This window comes from Mycteria americana, chromosome 3 (genome assembly GCF_035582795.1).
Source record: "Mycteria americana isolate JAX WOST 10 ecotype Jacksonville Zoo and Gardens chromosome 3, USCA_MyAme_1.0, whole genome shotgun sequence".
In the NCBI taxonomy this organism is placed as follows: Eukaryota; Metazoa; Chordata; class Aves; order Ciconiiformes; family Ciconiidae; genus Mycteria; species Mycteria americana.
Genome location: NC_134367.1, coordinates 40014682 through 40039530, shown reverse-complemented (window position 1 = coordinate 40039530; position 24849 = coordinate 40014682). Strand labels below are relative to the sequence as shown.

Genomic DNA, 24849 nt, shown 5'->3' with positions numbered 1-24849 from the left:
TCTAGAGGGAAGAAAAGTTGTGGGCTGTATTAGTGGTCATATGTGACTTGGGTATCTGAATGCCATGACCACTGAGATTTTGTGGGACAAGATCCCGTACGATTTCGGACAGTTTTTTGTTTGTTGTGGTTTGTTTGGTTTGGTTTGGTTTTTTGGAAGACAAGGACAGAATTGAGCTTAATAAATAAAGGAATAAGGTGAGAGCATGACTTGGTGATGAGTGGACATAGCTACACAGTCTTGTGTATAACTCAATAGTCAGAAGTCAATTTAACATTCTTAATTATAAGGTGGAACTAAATGAACAGTTAACAATTGATAATAACAAGGAAGTAGATCGGGAAAGATTCTGTGTCCCCTTAGACAGGATGGTACAAATGAATCTAGAGGAAAGATACAAAATCTTCATAGACTAGAGCAATTCATTTATAATCAGTTACGTGAAAATAAGTTCAAACATACGTGAGAGAAACGGATGAAGGGGCAGTTCAGGCTGCTGTTGCTAAAAATGCTGAGTGCAGAGGAAACTTCCAATATGAAAACAGTTGGAGAGTCAGAATTCTGGAGAGTTTTAGGTAATGACAAAACTTGAACTTTACAGGAAAAGGGGAAAGTAAGGTTTGGTTTGGTTTGGTTTTTTTGTTAATGCAGAGTAAGAAGGTCAGAACAGGAAGCAAACCTGATGATAAATGTTTGAGAAGCTAATCTAGGTGTTGGTGGGAATGCAGAAAGGGAGTGATTTTAAGAGTTAGATTGAAAATTTTAACTATGGACAGTTGTAAAAAATATTTATTTTAATAATTGCTGACATCTTTCTTACCTATGATTTGATATGATGGACAAATTCAGGTTTTTAATTTTATTGCTAATTGTAAGAGGTATCAAAGTTTGGAATTAGAGAAAAAAACTTTATTTGCTGTTCAAGAAGAGAGTAAAATTTTCATTTTGTTTCTCAGAAATGAAAAAAATGAAAAAGGAGAAGAGGAATCCACACATGAAGAGAAATCTGGTAATACCATCTTTCTAAATCATTGATTTGAAAATTCTTCTTTTTTTTTTTTTTTTTAACTGTGTGTACACTAAGAATTGTGAGACCCTCATTAAACAGAATAACAGAAATGAAAGCTGTGGATTAATGCTCGAGTTCAAATGCAAAGTCTTCAGAAAACATCACAGCAGGGTTTCAGAGGATAGCGTAGGATCTTCATGTTTGTAGTGGGATGTAATTTAAAGATCTAGAAAGAGGAAATTGTACTACAGTCTCATAGCTTGTTCTATACTCTGTGTTGCCTTTGGAGCCAGTCAGAAAGCTTGACTCTTTCTGGGGTTCAGATTCACAAGGCAGTCCAGCATCCTCACTGAACTTTTTTGTTCTGAGTAATATGTAAACCAATTGACTTCTGTTCCCAGATCACCCTGACCATTGCAGGTAAAGCGTGGCTGTTGGGCCACCAAAGCAGGTCAGAGGAATACAGATTCTGAGCCTAAAAACTGCTGGAGTTGTCAAAGTGGATGTACAGAGTACTTTGTCTACTAGGCAGGGAATTGCATAATTTCACCCCTAAGTGAGAGAAAGTGATTGAATAAAAGGGGTCAATTCAAGTATGCCTTGAGGAGACAGAGGTAAAGTATATCTGATCATAAGACAAACTTCATTGGAATTTAGCGATATTATGTGTGACTTACTGTAGTTCTAGTACCACACCCAGTCTCAAAATCTTTCTGTTGCCTTTATGGAAGGAGTAATAGTGGCAGTAGCTGTTCTTGGCTGAGAGATTGGGGAAGAGGAAATAGCTTTCCCTTACTGCTTTATCTTCCTTGAATATTCATTCTATTTGATGTTTATTTTACTCTTCAGGCAGCTACAGTGAAGATTTTGAAGAAGAAACAGATGCTACTCCTGCCTTTAAAACTGAAGGAAGTCAGGTGAATCAAAACATCATGTCAGGAGTTGATTTAAGTCCTCAAGAACAGGTATAACTTACCAAATGTTTATATTACTTGCATGAATTACAAAAGCTCTGCAGTGTATAACTGTAAATATAGTAATATTTTATATTTATATAATATATATATCTCTAATATGTACTATCTGAAGGAAACAAATATAGTGGTCCTGGGACTATATTGTTCTATTAAGGGTATACACTTTCCTGTGATAAATCACTGAAAGGATTCAGTTCTTCACAGGGTTTCCTGCTTACTCCGCCTTTGAATTAAGAACTGTGGATGGGAGTACACAAATGATGAGCTCAGGCTGGAGCCTCAGCCTCAGCATGGGTAGTGATTAATCTCTCTCTTGGAGCTATTAAGGTCATGTCTACACCAGCAGGAGGCAGAGACTGAGGGAAGTAGTTCTGTACAGAAAAGCAGTTTGGACAGAGGACCCAAAATCTACACTGTATGAGCCCCCTGTTGACTAGCTTAGTCAGGTCTTTTGATGGGGAACACATGTGGCTGCGGCACATCAGGTGCATTCTCTGATTTGTTTTTTTTATGGAAGGAGTCTATAGAGCACCACATGTTCATCTATAATAGATAAATGGGGTTTTTAAATTATTTTTAAGTAAGTTTATTAGAGTGGTATTTCTAATAAATGTTTGAAAAGAACAAATAGAATGGAAGTGTAATGTATTTACTGCTACGTTATTTTCTTTTCTCAAATTACAATATAAGAGAACCAGGAAGGTGCAAAAATATTATTCCATTTATGCAGACTAGCATTTAGTTCCCAGTCACTTGATAGAGTACATGAAGTTGAAGACCTTCTGGTATCCTAAGAAGAGTTTTAGAGAAGTACATATTCTTGGAGCACCAAGAACTGCTTAGTTCTAAGAACTGTTCTTAGGTTTTGGACCAACTTTTAAAGTTCATCCAGATCCCCCCCCCCCCCCCCCCCCCCAAATTAAAAAAGTTTTTTTTTTTCTTTATTTTTGTTAGGAAGAAGCAAACACTGGCATGCTGGCTAAAGGTAAAATACAAACTTTGATCAGTAGGAGAATACTAAATGTAACTTTTTGAAACTTTCTTACCTGATTTTTACTGTTTTGATATTTTTCACCTGATTTTATTGTGTTCTACTGAAAGTCTGTTGGACTGAAATGATTAAAAATTAATCCATATGTTAGCACTTCAAAGTGATCATCAATGTAATTTTTTATTTTACTACATCTAGTCAGTACTCAGATTTTGATGCTTGCAATCGGAGTTAATCAGCTTACCATTAATGGCATTAGAATAATCTATATAGCATTTTTTGCATGTTTAGTACATCAAGATAAGCTTTGGTGTACTTCTAATTCCAGTGTAGACAGAGTATAAATAAGAGAATTGTGTTTTCTTTAACATTCGTTATCTTGGTTTTAGTTGTATTACTTGATTCACAAGATTCAACTACAGAACTCCAGAAGGCTGTTGAAACATCAGATGTAGCTCTAGGTGAACGTTATCTGCCTGAAGAAGTCAGTGGAATTGAAATGAATGAAGCAGGTAAGGGTTGCTTTAAAAAAACAAAACAAAACAAAAAAACCCAAAAAAAGTGCACAACAACAACACCCAAACCCCAAAATCTTTAGTAGAATAGATGGCTCTGACGCCTTCATTTGTTCTTAGCTTATTAGTGAACGTGAAACCCTTGGCTTTTAGTAACAAATCTTGACAGGAGGAGGAAATATTTCTGAAAAAAAGTCATGTTTCTGCTAAAAAGACACCTTTTCATACTTGGTTATTGTAAAGTGGCTTTTGACATTGCAGTTTGATTTTTGAATACCATCTCTTTTGGTTATTCATCATAGCTAAAATTCTTCTTTGACAGCACTGAACACAATTATAAAATACATTATCTTATTGAACTTTTTAAACAGTGTATGCCACTTATATCCAGAGTATGGCTCTGATGGCATCTGTTAAAATAGCTGTATCACATACGCTGTTAGTTTTAGTACTGATAAACTATTGAAGCGGGGGAGGGGGGTGGAGAGGCATGCAAACTGTAGATGAGACTATTTAGTATGTACTAATTAACTTGGCAACTGTTTATTTTTGTAGTAAACATGAGATTTTTAAATATTTTTTTCATAACTGTAATCACTGTTCTCACCACATAATAGACCAAGCTAGTAATGGAAACACAGGCTCCAGTGGAATGTGTCCCAAAACAGAAAATCCTGTAGTGTCTCTTATGAGCCTGCATTTTTCACAGGCACTTCCTATGGACAAACCACCAGTGACATTGAAGCGTTACACCAAGCATACCATCACATTGATCAGTCTTTGGGAGACACTGATGAGCAAAACCCGCACAATTCTGCAATGGCAGTCTCGGAATGCTTAGTGCAAGGTGTTTCACAAAATAATGACATCTATTCAAAAAACATGTCAACTATTGAGTCAGGTAAATACCTCAAAGGCAGGCATATATTGTACAAGCATGTAAAATGAGTGAACTAGTAATATCTTTAATACTCCATTTATGAAACATTTTTAAATGTTGTCCTTTTTACAAATATGTTTTCTAAGTTTTTTGGTGTCGGGTTTTTATTTTGGTTTTTTTTTTTCCACTAATTAGATTTACCTACTGTGGAAGAATTGATGAAACCAATTAAAGGACATTCATGTAGTATCAGAAGTTTTGATGTGGAGCCTGAAAGGTATTTATTTCAGAATGCATTTTAAGAATTGTAGTAACTTAAGTCCATTAACTATTTGCGAAAAACAGCTTACTAAATAATTTGTCTGTCTTTTTCCCTAATTCAATACTGAAATTTCATTATGTCTTGCACTGGCATTATGGCATTTGCAGTGAATTGTAAAATGAATATACAGGGTTAATTGGTTTAGACCAGGGATTCCCAAACTTTGAGTGATAAGCAGCAATGTTTGCCAAATCATTTGGAGGAGTGTTCCTCACTCTCACAGCTGCCACAGCTAGGATCTCTGCTTTCCCGGTCTTCTGCTCTTTCCCCTCCCCCACACATGGATTTCAACCCACATCCTATCCTAGCTCTCCAACCTCAATAATCTAAGATCAAATCCTCTTATTCTGCTTACTCTTGTGACTCTTACTAACCTGTGCTCCATACGTCCTTCTGGTTTGCTCCAACTGTTGTGTCTGGAGCAGAAACCACAGGCCCTGGCACTGTCAGAAATAGGTTATGCTTAGCAAATGAGTTTGGGGAGCTTATGGGATAGCTGCACCCAGCAGAAATTACTATTCATTGTTTTATTAGCATTAATTGCATGCTTGCGGGTGTTCATCTTGTAGCTGAGTTTGGTACCTCCACAAAAACAGTCACTGCTGGAAACGGCTCTTGTTCCACAGCGTGGGAGTGAATCTGTATAACTGAATCTGCAAGGTTGTTCTTAAAAGGAACCCACTGTCTCTTTCAAATTCAAGCAGTCTTTACAGCTGATACCTAAAGGAAAAATGGCCCACTTTTTCCAGAGTGATAGAAAAGCAAAGGGCAAAAGTCTTATTATATATGACTTTATTCCTTTCTCTTGTAGTCCTGTGAAACTGGTAGGCAGCACAGCAAATGACCTCACAAGCCACTCGCCCTTTAAAGAGCACCAGAATAATACCATTTGGGAGACAAACTTATTTGAAAAATTTAACAGAGAAGAGAGCATCTTTCTGCAGACAGCTGTGAATGACGATAACTTTCAGAGGGTGACTGAGAAAGAAATTCAGACCAGTGAAGTACAGCCTGATGTACTAAGAGAAAAAATAGTACAGGACTCTCTGCTTTCACAAGGCAGCAAAACTAAAGAAGTAAGTAATATCAACCAGATTTTTATTATATGGAAATAATTTAAAATGTATATATTTTTAGACTGCCTGTCATTTGATTATGGTCTGATGTTTAGAAATTGAGAGACTGTGAAACTCTGATGTTACCATTGCTATTGTTAGAGGTAGCCAAATCCAGTGGACTTTGGGACCAGCAGGATTCTTCCTGTCCTAGCCCAATATGTGCAAGGCTGCTGCGGTTCCATGTCCCCAGCTCAAGCTAGTAGCAAGTCTGAGCACATGTTTGCATTGGGGGAACATGTATAAACACACACAGGCTCAGAATAGAGAGCATACCTACAGAGAGGGTAGTTAGAAATACAGTTCAAAAAGAATATAGGAGAGACTGCAATGATCATTGTAGAGCTTAGTGAGAGAAGTGTACTGACCAGCAACCTGGTCATGTCACCAGCTTCTTTAATCTTATTTTCCATGTTTCCCACACTTGTTCCTACTTGATCCACCTTAGTCTCTCCCTTTACCTAGTTTTTGTCCTTTCTTTAAACACCCTGTAAGTTTTGCACATTCCCACAATCCTCTCAAAACATTCCATAGCAAGATTTACACAATCCCAAATCTTCTCCCTGCATCCCCAAATTCTCTTCGCCTTGCATCCCCTAAATTAGCCCCACAGTCCTTTAGGCAATCACCTCTTCTGTCTGCAAGGCATTGCAGGGGGAGAGGTGGTTTGGCTGATTCATCCTGGTGGGTTTCCCGCCAGGGCCAACAGGCTAAGCTTTCTCATTTGCTGGTCTTAGGAATTGTGTGCTCTGGTTTTGATGATCAAGTTTAGTAGGGTTTCTCTGCCTGCCACTGCTCCTCTCTTCATCACTGGGTTTCTATGCTCACTGTGACTCCTTTAGTTACGAGCTACCTGCTTTGGTACGCTAAAGATCCTGTAATGTAATACAATTCCCCAGAACAATTAAATGGAGCCAGTACAAAATACTTGTACTACATATACTTCTGAAGTAGTAATATTCTGCAAAATGAGATACTATTAATTTGGTTAAAAACAATGCTTCCCGCCACCCCAAGTCTTACAGCTGTGTAATTCTGGTAACTAGTTCTATGTTCTTTTAGTAGTGAAAGCTACCTTCAGATTACACTAGAGCCTAAAACTTGTTTTAAACAAATGTGCTCTATCACAGGCTCTTCGGTCTTGTTCCTTGAAGAATGAAAGATCAGAATCAATGACAACTAAACCAGTGTTATACAAGAATATCAGAGGTCCAGCACCTTTACATAAAAAGAAATCTTCATATGGTCCTCATGGGGTGGTTAGAAGTTCTGGGTATGGGAAACCTACTTCACTCTCAAAACAGTCTTTTCCAGTTAATGAAAAGAAAACACCAAAAGAGACTTTCAAAAAGACCAGTGTGAAAGCCAAAAGTCCTGCAGATAGACCAAGATCTAAAGGTAATTCTGTTGTAAGAAGTCTGAGTTTTAAGAGCCAGAGAGCTTTGCTGTTCATGTTTCACATTTAAAAAAGAAAAAGAAAAAAATTACAAAATGTTGTAGAAGAAATCTAAACCCAAACGCCATTAAGTTCTGAACTTCTTCTGTATCAGCAGTTGCTGGAAGAGAGAGTTTTAAATAAAGCTTTGCACTGTAGTCTTGTTTCATTTCCAGTCACGTATACCACCACTATGTTTGAGACTTACCTATTGTTCACCAGTAGGACCAAAACAACAGAAAAAGCTGGTGTTCAAAAATATGTATCTACAAGTTAGATTTTTCATTACAGTAAATGCAAAGATTTGCTGACACACTAACTTCTGTGAGTGATGCTGAGTTTCTATTTTCAGCTGCTGCTTTTTATCTTTGCTTTCCTACAGTACAAAGAAAGCACTAAAAAGAAAGTCCTACTTTCTGTTCATGTCTCTTGTAACACTAAGGAAAGGAGAATACCAATGTAGTCCTTTGAAAGCTGAGTTTCAAATAAAGGACTGAACTTTTTTATTTTTGGGTGAAGCCTGAAGAGTTTCATGAGAGAATTCAGCCTAGCGTCTTTGCAGACGATGTTTGCTATCTCTGAGGCATGGGAGAATAACTCTACAGATGCCCAGGTTTTAGCACATTTCTAGCATGTAATGCTTATAAAAGCCCTGCAGGTAGCGTTGGGAAAAGCAGTTTAGGACTATGTTGCCCATTTTAGGGAGATGTTTCAGTGGCAGCTGTCAAACTAATGGATCTTAGTTCCTCAGTGCATCGCTGTGGTGCTCCCTGGAGAAGAGGAGGGTGTACAGCCAGATGGAGGTGGTGAAGTGAATGATGAGTCCTGAGAAAATGAGGCCACTAGCCTCATTCAAACATGTTCTTCCCTCTCTAGCTATAGCCATTCTCCATAGCAATTTCAGGTGACTTCAGAAGTTAATCTCACCGGGATGCATTCTGCAGGGACCTCTAAACCTAGGAAGAGAATGGCATTGAATCAAACAGTCCCCTAATCATCAGTGCTAAGGGAGCACCTTTGTGGGGGGATAGTGTGAGAAATGTAAAAAGTACTAAATCTGGAAAATGATCATTGCCTGTTTGCTTTCATGTGTAACATTCCTAAGCAGGAGCTCTTAGCTTAAATTGCTATAGGCAGAAATAAAATGGCAGCTGTAGTACCTATCTGTATTTGAGAAGACTAAGATGTGAATAATTCCATGTTAGTTACTCTCTAGGGGGAACTTCCGTGATTTTTAATTTCCAGTCAAGTTGCTATTTGATGCAACAAATAAATGTTGCATGTCTTTGTATGCTGTCTGCACTCTAAAGTCCATTTTGAAAATTGGTGTGTCTTATCTTCACCATAGCTTGAAATATGTTGTATTTCTGTATACTTAGATAACTGGCCACTTCTCAAGCAGAGAACTGAGGTTAACCTTGTTTCATGAAGGATTTATTATCCAGCTACTTGTTTCAGTTGTTCCCTTGGGTTTTGTTTTACCGTGTCATCAGTTTCTTACTTAAAAAAACTACAATGTTTTCCGTGATGTCTCATTGTTCTCAAGTTTCTATATTTAATTCAAAATTCAGGTTGTAGAATATTTAATTTATATGCCTAAGGCGTGGATCACATGAACGGATTTTTTTGAAAGGACATTAAATTCTGAATTTAATTTTGTTCCATTTTACTTTCTGCCTAAATGAAGAAGCCTTATTTGCTACTAAGATAATAAGATCTGCAACAAATGAACCAACTTTGAAGGGAAGTATTAACAGAGTTATGTCTGGCCAATCAGTCGTTAATAATCTTGGACACCACGCTGTGGATTATTGCAGGCAATATCAGCATGTAAGTAATAATAAGTGATGCTCCTAATTATAGTATCTACAACTTGGTTTGCAAGCCTATTTTTTCAAGGCTTTTAATAATTATCACAAGATTGGTAAATGCTGAAATACTGAATAAAGACTTTCCTTTAGTCAAATACTAGTTTTTGTTTTTAAAATATGCAAGTATAATCATACTGCTTTTCAGTTGCTTGGATAATTCTATTGCTTGGGTGGTTCTATGTACTTAAAGTTGGAACGCTTATTAATTTCTAAAAATTACTATTTTGTGGTAGAAAAGGGGAAAATTTTAAATACAACTTTAAAGTATTCTGTTATGAATGTTAAATAGTACTACTGTTTGGGTTTTTTTTCTATTTGCATTGCATTGAATATTTAATAGTATCTTCTGACTTCTCCAAGATGACTGAATTTGCGGCACCATGACGGATTTTCCTTCTTCCTTATAAACTGTATAAAAAAATTATTCATTGAATAGCTAAATCATTACTGCTTTTCAAAAAGTAAGATGCATAATAGAATAATTCTGGTAGCTGTGTAGTAGCTTTCATATGAGAGGTGTTTGTTTCTTGTTGGTTTTTGGCTTGTTTTCCTCATACCTATTTCAGAAATGCAGGATGTTTTGTTATTAGAATGTTGGGGTTTTTTCTTTTCAAGTGCCTTATGTGGTTGCTGAGAGCTAGACAAGCCAGACAAGTTAAATAAAATTGATGAGCGGAATTTTGGTAAACAGTCAGCTCAGTGTAATGTTTCCCTGAATTTTTCTCTTCACTAGGATTTATCATTTTCTCCTATCAAAAGTTGTGATAGAGAACTATATTTGCTAAAACGAGTACAAGTTGCAGAGGAGGACCTGAACACAGCTCGTGATTTGATTCAACAGCTAACCAGCACGGTTTCACAAAAAGAGAAAGAAATGGAGACAAAGATAGTAGAATTGAAAACACAGCATGAAAAAGAGCTTTCTCGCTTGGGTCAGGAAAACTATGTTCTTCAGAGTAAGGTACTTATCATCTTGTATCCCATTACTATAGAATAGGAGAAATATTGCATCTGAAAATTAAATTAATGTTATTTTACATAAGTTGTTAATGAGCAGAAAATCCAGATTTACACACACACTGCTAGTTTGTAAATGCATACCCACTGTTACATTTATTGCTCATAAGACATGATTTTTTTTTTTCTACAGAGATAAACTATGTTATCCCGAGTTCCTTTAGTTTGCTATTTTGAGAGTTCTGCAGCAGGTTTTTTGCAAAGATTTAACTCTTATGTTAAAAAAAAAAAAAAGGCGATTAACAGATACCACTTGTTAAGTACTTGATAGTACTTGATATAAGTACTATATATTGAGATTTTTTTTTTTGTGGATGCATTTTTCAATGTTGTGTTTTGTCTATATGGCATATTCCTAGGGTTATTCCACTATACCCTCCTGTCTAGATACGTAAGAACAGAAGGGGGAGGGTAAAACTTTGTTAACTTTTCCCAAACTTTTTATACTTTGTTCCTGTTTTGTAATGCTTCTGTAAAACTCCAATAATAAGCAGACCAATGAGCCAATCTTTCATATCTTAATGAAAAGATTGACCTATTTATACTATAAAAGTGTAGTAGTGTAGAGAATTCCATATTGCTAGCAAAACTTTCTTATTAATTCTGTGTCTTTTTCTTTCTGAAAGTTAAGAAGTATGGAAGAGCTGACTCAAGAGAAGAGATGGACCCATCATACGGCAACAGTACCTGTCACTGAAGAAAAACTGGCACAAATACAAAAAGAAATTGAAGATCAAGAGGTCATTATTCAAGGTTATCAACAGGTATACCACACTGCATATTGAGCTGTGTTCTAGCCGGTTTCAGAAACAAAATTGTTTAATAGCTACTACTTTTCTGTTGAAAACAGTTATCTTGCTATGTAAAAATTGGATAAAATTTAGGTGTGAATGGCAAACACGTATTACATGTTTATAAAGTATTTCACACACATCTAGTTTGGGCTAAGTTTTTCCACGATTCCATGTAACTGTTCTAAATGGTAAAAATATGCTGACTTGTTGGTTAAGACCTGGGAAAACACTTTATGGCCAATAAAGAACCACAAACTTTTTGCCCCAAATGTAGTAGAAAACTAGTGCTTTTAAGCAAAACTAGAAATCTGGAGGGTTCTGTTCTTAAGACATTTTTCACAGGATCCGAGCAGCTGATTTCAAGGAAACCATATTAGTGTGCCTGATTTTTATTACTTAGTCAAGTGTAGAAATAGATAATGCAAGCTTAATAATCCTTTTGAATACTTGCAGCTGTAAAATCAAGTACGTTAGTTTAACCAGCTTCCAGATGGTGCTCAGCAGCATTTCTTGGTATAGCCACAATGTCTTGCCAGTATTGCTGTGAGCGTCCCAAATGGGTGATGGTTTGTGTCCACAAGATTGGAGCATGGGCAGGCTGAGCTCTGATCTATCAGCACCCATCCATGTATGTGCTTTTAGAATATAGTTGGGATAGCTTTGCAGAGAAACTGGCCTACGTTCTCCAGAGTGAACAGACACTTGGACAAGATTGTAGAGGTCACTGTATAGTACTTTAGGATAAAGGTAATGAAAGTAGATATCCATTTTAGAAACTTAGTAATAAAACATTTAGTGTTTGCTTCCACTGTTTCACTAGGCAAACTATGCAAGTCACAGAGAATTGTTTTTGGACTGGATAAAACAGTAATTTATGAACATTCTTTAACTTTGTCTGTCTCATCTTAGGAAAATGAGAGGTTATACAAACAAATGAAAGAGCTACAAATCCAAAACAAAAAAAATGAGGAACGAATGTTTAAGGAGAATCAGTGTTTAATGTCTGAATTAATAGCCCTAAGGTAGGCTAATTTAAATATCTGACCTAAAATCTCTGGAGTTTTCAGCTGTGTTTATTATATTATTTATGAAGAATCACTGCAGAGTCTGTCAGGTGCATGTTTTCCAGTTTTTCTCGGGTTTGTGGTTTTCTTTTTTCTTTTGAGAATTGATTTATATTGATTATGGGCACTTAATTCTTAGTCTTCTTGCTGATGTTGCAGACCTGTGGGAAGGATAGAGTCTTCCACTTGGGGAATATTTCAATGCTAAAATTCAAATACTCTTACTCATATCGGAATGTGCAATACGTATACTACACTTGTTCTGGTATTATGGCTCTGCTCACGTGTCAAAATGTTTTGATACTGTTTTAAGATACACAGTAGATCAGGGACCACAAGAGATCCTGGTAGTGGAGGAACCTTTATATTCACTGCACTGTAGGTCCTGTAAGACTTGCATCCTGTGCCTAGTAATGAGGAAAAAAACTAGCAACGGTGTGTACTCCTAATTTACAAATCTTTGCTTGGGAGAGGCCCATAGATGAGTTCTACTGATGCAGAGTAGGCTTTGTTTCCCTCCCTTGTGTAGTTCCAACAAACAAGTTTGTGAGAGGTGAGAAGATTTCATCTTACAGGTGAAATTTTTTGGTATAAAGATGTACTCCATAATTGCTTCTTTCTTTATTTTGAGCCTGCACAGATTGACTCTGTGGTACCATTTGGGGGGGGTGGGGTGGTGTTTGTTTTTTAGTACACCACTGTTAGTATGCCAAGTCAAGTTAGTATGCCAAGTCATTGCATAACTGTTTTTGCTGTTACCGTTTAGAGAAAAGATAGAGAAGACTAATATCCAGTCACAAATCGTACAGGATTCTGAACCAGCCAGAAATCAGAGTTTCACAGAATTGATTTCAGAGCTTCGAGCAGCACAGGTAGGTATATACCAAGCCTGTTTTTCATGTCTTCATAGAAAAATGCATAACCATCCATATTGTAGACTAATAATGTAAATTAAGTAGTGGAGCATGCTAGTCTTCTACAGCGTTAATTATTTGCCACACTTGTATATCACAAGTGTCTCATCAAATGAACTTTCAGAAGTAATCCCCTAAGACATAGATTCACTGAAAGAAGTGCAGTGTTGGCATGTTTACTGGCAATTCTGAAATATCTTGAGAGCTTGCAGAAAGCAGTGATACCTCTATAGCTTTCCTACATAAGACAAATCCAGAAGAGAATTTATCCCTGCTCTATCCCAAGTAAGTTCTAGAAAAGAACATCAGAGTGAAAAGAATTGTTTGTTATTCACTCATGTAACTTTTTTGTAGTCCTACAGATGCTTGTGTTTTTGAGGGAGGATGTTTAGTAAGCTTCATGTTAAAATCAAAAGTTTTCAGGAAATTCTGTTTTTCTGCTTACTGCAAGTGGGGACTCTTCTGGTACATACTTCCTCTGATAGTTAGACCAGAAATTAAAAGCTGCTTCTTCCATTTTTGTTTTGTTTTTTTTTTGTTTTTTTTTTAAAAAAAAAAACAAACCACACACACACACCCCCACCCCACCCCCCCCAAAAAAAAAAAAATGGTTAGGTAGGTGATAAGAGGATCCGGATCCAGTGAGCTTGAGGACCAGTGGAGGTGTTCCTGGTCTGATAGAGCTGACTTTGAGCTCTTAAGACTCCAAGGGCTCCCCTAGTTGCCACCTCACAGGTGCTGCTACTACACTTCCCTGTCCTTAGGTCCAGCCTGTAATGAGACTGAACACAAGATCCAAAGATGGAGAGACACACAGACAACACTGACACGGTCAGACACACAGATAATACAGAGAGCAGTGCCTTTGCTCACACCACAGAAATACAAACAGTACTCTTGGATAAAACACGAGGAGCACATATGGACTGATCCTGTTCAGCAGATCGATAGGAGTTCACCAGCAGTAACACACATACATGCACATGCTGGCCATTGCTGGCCCTAGACACTTGGTCTATTTACTGTCTGGCCCCAAAATCTCAGCCCCCTGCCCCTCCCCCCGCCAGCTGCTGCTCCCTGTACCCATGGATCCCTAGGACCAAGGACCTCCATCTCCAGAGGCTGGCACTGAGACCTTTCATCCTCCTTAGTCGTGAAGTTTGCTAGTGATCACACACAAACAGAACAGAGTGCATGCAAAAAATGTTGAGAAATAGAATGTAGTAAGATGAACTGTTGGACAATACATCTGTCCATTTAAGCTACAGTCTTAAGTCTTAGAAATAAGTAAAGCCATTTTCTTTACTGACCATCTCAAAAGGCAGATGTTTTAAGACAGTTATGTAAGACTTATTAAAAAAAACCATATGGGGTTTTTTTATGTTTAGCTTAAGTTTTCCCAAGCTTTCCTATAGCAAGGCCTGAGAATGATATCAAAACTAGAAAACCTCATTGCTGCTGTGGTCTGATGCAACTGTTGTGATATAATCATTTTATGGTGAAAAAGCGTGTTCAGGTTTTTTGTATGCCAATGTGTGTTTAGTTTTTCTTGTCTTACTGTTTTCTCTAAAACTCAGAAGGAAGAAACTAAGTTACAAGAAGAGATAAGACGTCTCAAACAAGATAAGCAAGCTCTTGAGGTAGACTTGGGACAAGCAAAGAAGGAGAGAGATTTAGCAAAAGTCCAGATTGCATCCACATTAGGTAAAGCACCTTCATTTTGTTGAATAATTTTGCCTAGTCTGTGCTTCACTAAATAAATATGTAACTAAAACTTGTTTCTTATTAAAATGTTACTTAGTCAAATGCATCTAGACCATTTCCAAATATTGTCTAAACTTCTAATAAAAGCATACAGTGAAGGACATGCTACAGTACCTTTGGCACTCTATTAGAAAGCCTTTTCTTGTATCCAGCCAAACCCTTTGTTGTTGCCTATTGAGTTTGATTTCTTGCCCATCTTCCACTGGGCACGGAAAACAGACGATTCCATTTATATGACAACTCTGTTCGTAAGAAAAGATTTACTATGTTGCATCTTAGTCTCCTGTTTAGATCTTGCCCATTTTTTACCTATAATTTATGCCTTGTGACTTTTTTTTTCAACATTCTTATCAGAACTCTTTCCAGTTTGACTTTTGCTTTCTTAATGAGAGGGCCAGAAACTGGACTCTTGTACTTCCAATATCAGGCATCACAAGTGCTAAGAGCTGTAATATTTACCTCCATGTCTCTTCAAAATGCTTGATCCCTAAATGGGAGGAGTGTGGTCAATACATATCTAAGCATGTATTCTATATTGTCATCCATATTGTTACTGAAAACTTGTTTACTAGAACATGATCAAGAATAGATTCCCCCTGGGATTCCGTTTTAAATACTTTCCACGGAAAACTGTGAACCATTGAGTATTACTATGTATGAGAGAAAAGAGGTGGCGGGGTTTGTTTTTTTTTTTTTTTTTTTTCAAATCCAGTTGCATTTAAAATCCTAATTAGGGTCTGGTTTTAAAACTTTACTGCAGTAACAGGATTGTCAAAAGAGTGAATGTATGAAATGTGCTGAGAAGGATAGTGTTTTTAAGACTAATTACTTCTTCAATACATAATTACTAATAAAACAATACTAAGGATGTTTTATACTTGTAGGTGAGAAGTCTTATGAAGTTAAAGTTATGGAAGAATCATACAAACAGGAAATTACTCATTTAAAAAGACGACTTCAGTGGTATGCAGAAAATCAAGATCTTCTGGATAAAGATGCAGCCCGTCTTAAAGATGCAAGAGAAGAAATTGAGAAACTAAAACTAGAGGTGATAATATCTAGCTTTATCTAAGAATTTGGAACTTAATTTATCTTTTCTAGTGATGGGTATAATGTAATTCTGTCTTTCATAATACTCCCATTTTTTTCAAGCAAAAACATGTAACATCTTTATAACCTTTAAATCAAACGTGGAGTCTTTATATGAAAAATTGATATTACTGCATATGCAGTGAGAGTTGCAAGTGCAGAACGCTTAAAACCTGGTTTTGCTTCTATTGGACATCTTCATGATGCTTTTGGAAACAAAAGTAATGTGTTTCCTTAAAACCTGCAAATTTCTTGACTAGAAAAGGATGACCGTTGTTACATTAACAACTTGGAACATCCCTCTTGTCATTCGCTTTTGTCCTTTTTACTCCATGGTAGCTTAGGCAACGCTTATTTTTTCTCTTAAGTACTGGTTCTAAATTCTTTCTTAGAAAAATTCTCTGGTTGCTGTAGTAGGGAGGAAAAAGCCAAAACACTCAAAATATAAAGCAAGCAAAACTAATACATGAATCTTGAATAGTTCTGAGAATTGCATTGCCTGCTTGTCAGTAGATTTGACTTAGGTTTCACAGAAATAAAGCATTTTACAAGTGATAAAATATAATTGATCTTGGAATTTTTTCATGGTGTTTTATTAGAGAGATCACAGATAAAAGGAGGTGCTTCTGAAGGAGCAGCCAGGGAAGGAGATCCCTTAAACACCACCATATTAAACTTTGATCAACATATCATTGCTGTGAAAGGAAATATTTTTATTTGCATTTTCTCCAGGATGGACTGGTGTTTGAAAACAATGAAGAACTTTGACTTCATAGAAAAAATCAAATTAGTCAAACTATGCAGGCATAAAAGCATAACTTATGCTAACATTGCCAATGTGAGAGAGAAATCAAGATAGGAATACTTCCAACTATACAGGGTGTAATATCCCTGTACAGTGATCATAGTGGCTGATAAAGGTAGGAAATTCAATTTTAGATTAAAGCTTTGAGTCTTTGTGGCCAGACTTTATGGGAGTGTAGGAGCACTAGCTATCCAGTTCTTTCCCCTGATCCTGAGAGTCAGCATTTATTTAGGCACAACATAATGTTGCTTTTTGGCTATTTCTATATCTCATCACAGAGCATAGCCTTGCAAATCACAAACTATTTCCTTAACTCACCCTGAATTCATGTAATACACTGTAGTACTTTATATTATAGCTTATTAACCAAGCCTGCATACTGGAAGTATGGGAGAAAGAAGCAGATTTACTCATCTCAAGACAAGAATGTCCCAGAGCTGAAGTTCTCTTCTAGATTTCCGTAGCTAGTTTCAGCTCCTTTGATCTTAAGTGGCTTGAAAAAACTGTAACGTAGTTTAAGAACCTGAAGAATCAGTTAGTACAGAAATTACTATTACCAGTTTTTAAGTTGCAGAATACTTGCATTATATTGTGCATGTTTGAAATGCTTACTTTTGTACTACAGGACAATGTCTCTGAATATATATTTCAATTTATTTTCTCATAAATTGGGTAGGTTGAGAAGCTCAGAACTGAAGCTGGAGATCAGTGTGTGCAACAGAAGAAACGTATGCGAGACAGAGCAGCAGACGCTAAAAGAATTCAGGATCTTGAGCGACAAGTATGCAATAACAGAACTGTGTTTTGCTTAACCTTTATTTCAGATAAGGTCTCTTACAACACTTACCAGCCCTTTCATAAGGATAAAGTATTGAATGAAGCCCTATGATAAAGTAACTTGTGCTATGGACCACTCTTAACACAAAAAGCTGCAATTACTTACTTACAAAGGGCTCTTCTGCTACTCTGTTCTAATAAGTTATTTACTGATACCCCTTTTAAAATCCTTTAACATTAACATACTGTTTAGAGTTTCTTGGAAAGGGGCAAGAGGGAAAAAGCACCCTCAAGCTTGCTGTTTATCTTCTAAGACTCCTGACTATGTTCAGTAATGCCTTAACATTATGACCAATTTCAACCAAGTCGATTCAAGAGTAGGGGTTTAAACTTTATTGGATTCCTACAAGATTCATGAAAACTGGGGGAGTAGAGACCTTAAAATCCATGTTTCCACTGAAGAAAAGTCAGGTGGAAGTGGGCCTTTCTGAATTTTAGGAAATGGCAGCTGCATTTGGTAGGGATGTGGGACAAATGGGAAAGAGCCTCTGCAGTATTCTAATGTGAAGAATATCTTATCCATAGATAAGAGGGGCTTGTTACTAGTCTGGCATGCAAGGTGTTAGTTTTATTTTATTGCGGACTCCAAAATAGAAGGCATATAATCTGTTACTGGGAGAATAACTTCAACACCATTATGAAATATCTCTGTAACAGTTGGAAAAGTAGAACGTGAATGTAAGTCCAGAAGAAAAGCAAATACTTTAACAGCATTAAGAGCCACATACAACTTAAGTGCTAAGAAAGTAAATAAAAGGTCCATTTGGCATAAGACAATCTGAAGACCAGAGCAATATTTTGTTTAAGATGATGTCTAAGTCAATCAGTAAGAGGTTGAGTCTTGCTTTTCTGTAGACAATAACATAAATGTAAACAATGTAAAAATTTCTCAACATATGCATCTCCAGATTTAATTCTTCACCCAGCTTAAGTGGATGACATTTGTTAACATTCTGTCAATTATTTCAGTTCACTTTTTTCATTAGGACTTTATTCTTTTTGACTTCTGACCTCATATTCTTTTTGACAGATCAGAGAAATGGAAGGAATTCTAAAAAGAAGGTATCCAAATTCTTTGCCTGCTTTGATTTATGCTGCTGCTGCCGCTGAGAAAACTAATGATCTTTCAGCTAAAACAAACACAGTTGACTTTTTGGAGAGAAGAATAAAAAAGTTAGAAACAGAACTTGAAGGTAAAGATGATGAAGCTAAAAAAAGTCTCCGTGCAATGGAACAACAGTTTCAAAAAATAAAGGTAAAAGTTGGAGGCTTGTTGAGTAGTCTACTCTGCAAGTAAAAGTCACAAGGTTACTGGGGTCTAACACAGAGCGGTGGTGAAAACTGAAGGCAAAGATCACATTCAAGGGAAAAAAATATTCAAAGAATTTATAACCAGAATTTCAGCACCTCAGTTAAAAAGGTGCTATTTAGCTTCAGCACCTAAGCTAAAAAGAGCATTGAAATTGTTAGAGTAGTATTGAAACTGAGAGGACAAGTTCTTGAGGCATAGTAATTTAATTCTTACAATTAAGGTAAGTAGGTTTCATCCTGTGGGTCAGAATAGCTGCATACCTAATTCTTTGCTGTACCAAAGGCTGTGGTTTCAAAGGTCTGCTGACTGAGCATTTCTGCAGGGAACGTCTGGGAACACTAAATATTCTATCCAAAAATTACACGATAGCAAGTCTTAAGACTTGTGTTGGGAAGCATGGGAGTCTGGCATTTTACTTCAAGGAAAAGGTGAACTGCACAGGTGCTTAATGAGTAGAAGGGGAAAGCATTGGCCAGTTGTTCCTCCTTTTCTCCATGTGAACAACTCATCATGCTTTCCTCAGAGGCTATCCAGGCTATTAAGAAGGGTTAGGTTTTCTTCAGCTCATTAGAAAGAAAGATTCTATGTCTCTCTGAATTCATACTTCTATATTCATACTTAAAAATAAAAATCTGTCCTGTTAAAATGTAAGATGTTTTTTAAAATGTGAAGTACAATTTTGAGGCATACAACAGTAATGTTTGCAAACTGACACATGGCAAATACATAATGACAGGTTTTTAAAAAAATTAAAGACTCCTTGCCATATTAAAATAGGATATTACTTTTCCTGTCCAACTTGGTAACATCTGAAGAGAACTCAATTACATAAAAATGAAATAGTTTCTTTCAGTTTAATTTTCTTTCCCGTAGTTCCTGCATTCATTGTGAGCAGAGGATTGCTTTGTAGTAAATGTTTTGAGCAATTCTGTTTTACAGCAGACTTAAGTTTGCTTCACATAATTTCTTCACTCACTAATTTCTGAACTGATTGAGTAGTGTTGTTAGTAGTACTGATGTGTATCCTGTCTTGTGAAATGTTGCTTCAGATGTGCAGTAACTTTAAAGAATAATAGGAAGAGCTAATAATAAAAGTACACTTGAGGAAACTGCTTTTTCTTCCCCTCCTCCCACTCCCCTCCCTTAGATACAGTATGAGCAAAGACTTGTAGAGCTTGAGCAACTACTTGCCTACAAATTTATGAGTGAATCACCAAAACTGAATGGTGATAAAGCCACTTCTACAGAACTTGAAGAGGAGCTTCAGAATCTAAAGAAGACCCATCAGATCACCATTAAAAACCTCCAGACAGAAATTGAAAACCTTAAAAGTCAAAATTCCCAACTAAAACTCAGAAGTAAAAAGGATAATAAAGACTTAGAGTCCACAGAATCTCAAATGAAACAAGGTAACACAAAAGACAGACTGTTAAAACTAAATGAAGAACTGGTCACCAAAAATAGAGAAATACAAGACCTTGCAAAAACTGTAGAGAAACTTCAAAAAGAAAGGATGGTGATGTTGTCTGATAATAATTTGAGAAACAAAACCGATAATAAGGAAAACTCTGCAGGCATCTTGAAAAAGAATACCTCAGCAACAGATAAAAGGAATTCCAGCAACAGTGAACCCTTTCTAAGCATTTTCAAGGATGACAAAATATACCAGCCGCATACCTTTTCTGATTCTAATCTCTCGGAAGTTCTGCAAGAAAATGCACAGCTGAAAGAGGAGCTAGAAAGATTGTCTCTAGAAATGAACCAGCAGAGGGTGAAGTCTCAAGCAACGCTGGCTTATTCTGAAAATAATGTACGAAGGTAAATGCTCAATGTGTTCCTTTAAAAACCTTGTTAAAGTGTTGGCTGATACAGGATTGAAGTGACACATTAACACGTCAACCATGTGTGAAGCTAGCTTATACTTGGCCAATGTTCTCTGTAAATTTAATTTTTAATGTTTGTTTTTGGTTTGGGGAGTTTTTTTGAGTTTTTTGGTTGGTGGGTTTTTTTTAGAGCAGTGCACCGTCATGAGTCTTTCTACAGGCAAACCTATATTAATCCTTCTTATTAATGCTACAGTTCGTCATGGTTTTAAATAAAAAGATCTTGGTATAAATAATTGCATTTTAGATGCTTTGTATTTGTGTTGTATAGCAATATTTGGTACACATACTTTCCTTCAAATTGGGGTATGCTTTCAGTGGGATTGACTTGACCAAGTGTAGAAACTTTACACTTCACCTAGTCTCCCTTAGATCCCTTCGTAGTCAAAGTAGAGGAAATGGGCATATTTAGATTGCAACACATTCTGTTCTAAAATAGATATGTGAAATAGGACAGCTGAATTACGATTTAAAAGCACCTATTTTCTCCTTTTTTTTTTTTTTTAATAAAAGGAGCCAAAAAAGGTGACTGGCTGAGTTTTCTGTATTCTAGCTGCCTCTAGTTAAGTGAGGCACATATCCAACATTGTAGGCTTCCCACCCTGTCATCCCCTCAGAGCAGTAGAAGCAACGGTGGTGCTATCTTATGAGGTTTTGTTATGAAATTTCAAAGACATGCCACCTTCAACGTTTTTGATATTTTGTATGTTCAAGTGAGAAACTTTGCTGCATTTTTGAAGAACTGTCTGTAGCTGCTTTACTATATCTTATTTCTGTCTCACTCTGTTCAGGATACAGGAAGACACAGCAGAATACATTGCATCTCTGAAAGCTTCCCATCAGAGGGAAGTGGAGAAGATTCTTTGCCAGCACGCAAAAGAGCATTCTACTTCTAAAGTAGCAGAACTAAACAGCAGAATTTCAACGCAAGAGGTAAGACACTGTAGAGACATTCATCATATATAGATATCTTTTAAAGTTAGTTCTTTTTAGATTACTATAAACTTTATCTTTCTTTGAAGTAGGGTCTACTGTTTCAAAAATGGGCCTGTGCCACTCTATTCACAGAATGGCTGAGGTTGGAAGGGACCTCTGGAGGCCATCTTGTTCAACCCCCCTGCTCAAGCAGGGTCATCTAGAGCCAGCTGCTCAGGACCATGTCCAGATGGCTTTTGAATATCTCCAAGGAGGAAGATTCCACGACCTCTCTGGGCTTAGAGACCCAAACAAGTGCTTGGTCACCCTCACAGTAAAGAAGCTTTGCTTATGTTCAGACAGAACCTCCTGTATTTCAGTTTGTGGCCTTTGCTGCTTCTCCTGTCACTGGATACCACTGGAAAGAGCCTGGATCTGTTGGCTCTGCCCCCTCTCTTCAGATATTTGTAAACATTGATGAGATCCCCCTGAGCCTTCTCTCCTCCAGGCTAAACAGTCCCAGCTCTCTCAGCCTTTCCTCATATGAGAGATGCTCCAGTCCCTTCATCATCTCTGTGGCCCTTTGCAGACTCTCTCCAGTAGCTCCATGTCTCTTGCACTGGGGAACCCAGAACTGGACACAGTACTCCAGGTGTGGCTGCACCAGAGCTGAGTAGAGGGGAAGAACAACCTTCCTCAACCAGCTGGCAACATTCATACTAATGCAGTCCAGAATATCATAAGCCTTTTGTTCACCCAGGTCCTTTTCTGCCAAGCTGCTTTCCAGCCGGGTAGCCCCCAGGCCACCCCAGGAGTTGTTCCTCCCCAGGAGCAGGACTTTGCGCTTCCCTGTGTTGAATTTCATGAGGTTCCTGTCAGCCCATTTCTCCAGCCTGTCGAGGACCCCCCAGATGGCAGCATGACCCTCTGGTGTATCAGTCACTCCTCCCAGTTTTACCTGATCAGCAAACTTGCTGAGGGTATGCTCTGCCCCATCATCCAGATCATTAACGAAGGTGTTGAACAGGATTGGACCCAGAACTGACAATTCTACGCACCACACCCCCCAAGTTACTGGCCTCCAACTTGACTTCATTACACTCATTGCCACCCTCTGACCCGGCCATTTAAGTCAGTTTGCAGTCCACCTCATTGTCTGCTCCTCCAACCCATACTTCATCAGCTTCTCTATGAGGATCTTACAGGAGACAGTGTTGAAAGCCTTACTACTGAAATCCAGGTAGGCAATATCCACTGCTCTCCCCTCATCTGCCAAGCCAGTCATTTCATCATAGAGGGTTATCAGGTTGGTCAAGCATGATTTCCCCTTTGTGAATCCATGCTTACTACTCCTGATCACCTTCTTGTCCTTCATGTGCCTGCCAGGTTTCCAGGATTAGTTGCTCCATCGCTTTCCCAGGGTGAGGTGAGGCTGACTAGCCTGTAGTTCCCTGCGTCCTCCTTCTTGTCCTTTTTGAAGGTAGGAGTGACATTTGCCCTCAGCACACATAGTTGCCTCTCATTAGGGCCATGGACTTACGTATGTGCAGTTTGCAGAAGTATTCCCTGAGCAGATCCTCTTCCACCAAGGGTGTATCTTCTTTGTTCCAGACTTGCCCCCTAGTCTCTGGGGCCTTGGATTCCTGAAGGCCAGTCTTGCCAGTAAAGACTGAGGTGAAGGCAGCATTCAGTACCTCAGCCTCTTCCCTGTACTGGGTCACCAGGGCCCCTGCCCCAGTCATCAGCAGGCCCACGTTTTCTCTAGTCTTCTGTTGGCCACTTAGGTATCTACAGAAGCCCCTCTTGTTGCCTTTACCAGTCTCGCCAGATTCAATTCCAGGTGGGCTTGGGCTTTCCTAACCACATCTCTGCATGCTCGGACAATGTCTCTATATTCCTCCCAGGTTACCTGTCCTTGTTCCCACCATCTGTATGCTTCCTTTTTATGTTTGAGTTTTGCCAGGAGTTCCTTGTTCATCCATGCAGGCCTCTTGGCGTTTTTACCTGACTTTCTGCTTGTTGGGATGCATTGCTCTTGAGCTTGGAGGAGGTGATCCTTGAATGTCAACCAGCTTTCTTGGGCTCCTCTTTCCCCCCCCAGGGCCCCATCCCATGGGATTCTTTCAAGCAGGTTCAGGGTGGTTGAAGTCCCCCATGAGGATCTGGGCTTGTGATTATATTTGTGCATTAAAATTCTGGGAGAAGTTTTACACATGGTATGAAGGTAGAAAGAGTTATTGCATTCAGATTATTTCAGAACTTCTTTTAACTGAGGCAAGTAACTTGAAGATTGAGACTTGTTTTCATGTACTCTATATGTACATGTGCGCTATTTAACAAACCACGCGGAGGATTGTTAAATAGCACACATGCACACGTGTTAGAGGTAGTATTGTTAATATATGCATCACTTACCTGCAGTACTACAATACTGATTATGTTTTTGGTCTATTTTTCCGGTATAGGTCTTCACATGTTGTCATGGGTATTTATGTTAATGATGACTATTTTTAACCTTTTTGTAGATATTAATAAAACATCTCCAAGAACAAATCAGTGAACAACAGAGACATCAGGAAGCCCTTCTAGTTTCACAAATGCGAGAGGAACTCCTACAAAAAGAGGTACATTTAAATTTGGATTGGGGGTACCTTATACTAATAAAAGAGTTTTCACTTTCATCCTTGTAAAGCCTCAAATAATATATAGGAAGTGAGTCTTAGAAACAGTATCTTTGTCAGTTGCTTCTACATCAATTGTACCTGAGAATGCAACATATTTTTCTAATGTGAACAAGAGAACACCACAGCACAGAAGGTGCAACTTTTACCTCCTTTGATTATATTTTTATTATTATTAAGTTAGAAATGTCTGACATCTGTATGAAAATTGATCAGCAGGTTAATCCAAGCATTCATACCCTCTTCTTTGAGAGCTGGGATGGGTAGTAAATAGATCACAGGACTTTTTCTTTATTAAGAGGATATTTTATTATTGTTTTTAAATTCTTTGTTCAGATAAAGCCTTCCTTTTTTCATCCTTCATTGCCATAAAACTGACTTAGGCAATTGTATTCTTGGTTTTCTCCTTTGACATCTATGAAACTTGAGGTCTCTTAAGAAGAGAAGGTTAGTTGTAATACTTATGAAATTCACAGGTGTGTGAGAGGGATATCTAGGTTTTTCCTAATCTTCTATTAATAGCATATAATCTAAAAATCACACTTGTTCATGTTTTCATTTTTGGGTTAATACTGTGTCAAATTGCTGTCTCTCTTTTAGCTCAAGCTTTTTGAACTATTGGCTATGCTGCTAATCTTTTTTTTTTATCACCCCCTGCT

At 37.6% G+C, this 24849-nt stretch overlaps 1 protein-coding gene across 4 annotated transcripts in view; it reads left to right on the top strand.

Moving 5' to 3' along the window:
- The window catches only part of CEP162 (centrosomal protein 162), a 75487-nt gene that overhangs the window by 15875 nt on the left and 34763 nt on the right, over positions 1-24849 (top strand). For all 4 annotated transcript variants that reach the window (XM_075498297.1, XM_075498299.1, XM_075498298.1 and 1 more), the window contains 20 exons: positions 957-1009; positions 1859-1974; positions 2941-2971; positions 3367-3489; positions 4202-4393; positions 4568-4649; positions 5506-5770; positions 6940-7207; positions 8932-9074; positions 9849-10076; positions 10759-10896; positions 11836-11948; positions 12757-12862; positions 14482-14608; positions 15553-15716; positions 17239-17343; positions 18430-18654; positions 19859-20529; positions 21386-21527; positions 24035-24133. In XM_075498297.1, coding sequence (XP_075354412.1) covers positions 957-1009; positions 1859-1974; positions 2941-2971; positions 3367-3489; positions 4202-4393; positions 4568-4649; positions 5506-5770; positions 6940-7207; positions 8932-9074; positions 9849-10076; positions 10759-10896; positions 11836-11948; positions 12757-12862; positions 14482-14608; positions 15553-15716; positions 17239-17343; positions 18430-18654; positions 19859-20529; positions 21386-21527; positions 24035-24133 — 3391 coding nt within the window. The remainder of the gene's footprint in view (positions 1-956; positions 1010-1858; positions 1975-2940; positions 2972-3366; positions 3490-4201; positions 4394-4567; positions 4650-5505; positions 5771-6939; positions 7208-8931; positions 9075-9848; positions 10077-10758; positions 10897-11835; positions 11949-12756; positions 12863-14481; positions 14609-15552; positions 15717-17238; positions 17344-18429; positions 18655-19858; positions 20530-21385; positions 21528-24034; positions 24134-24849) is intronic.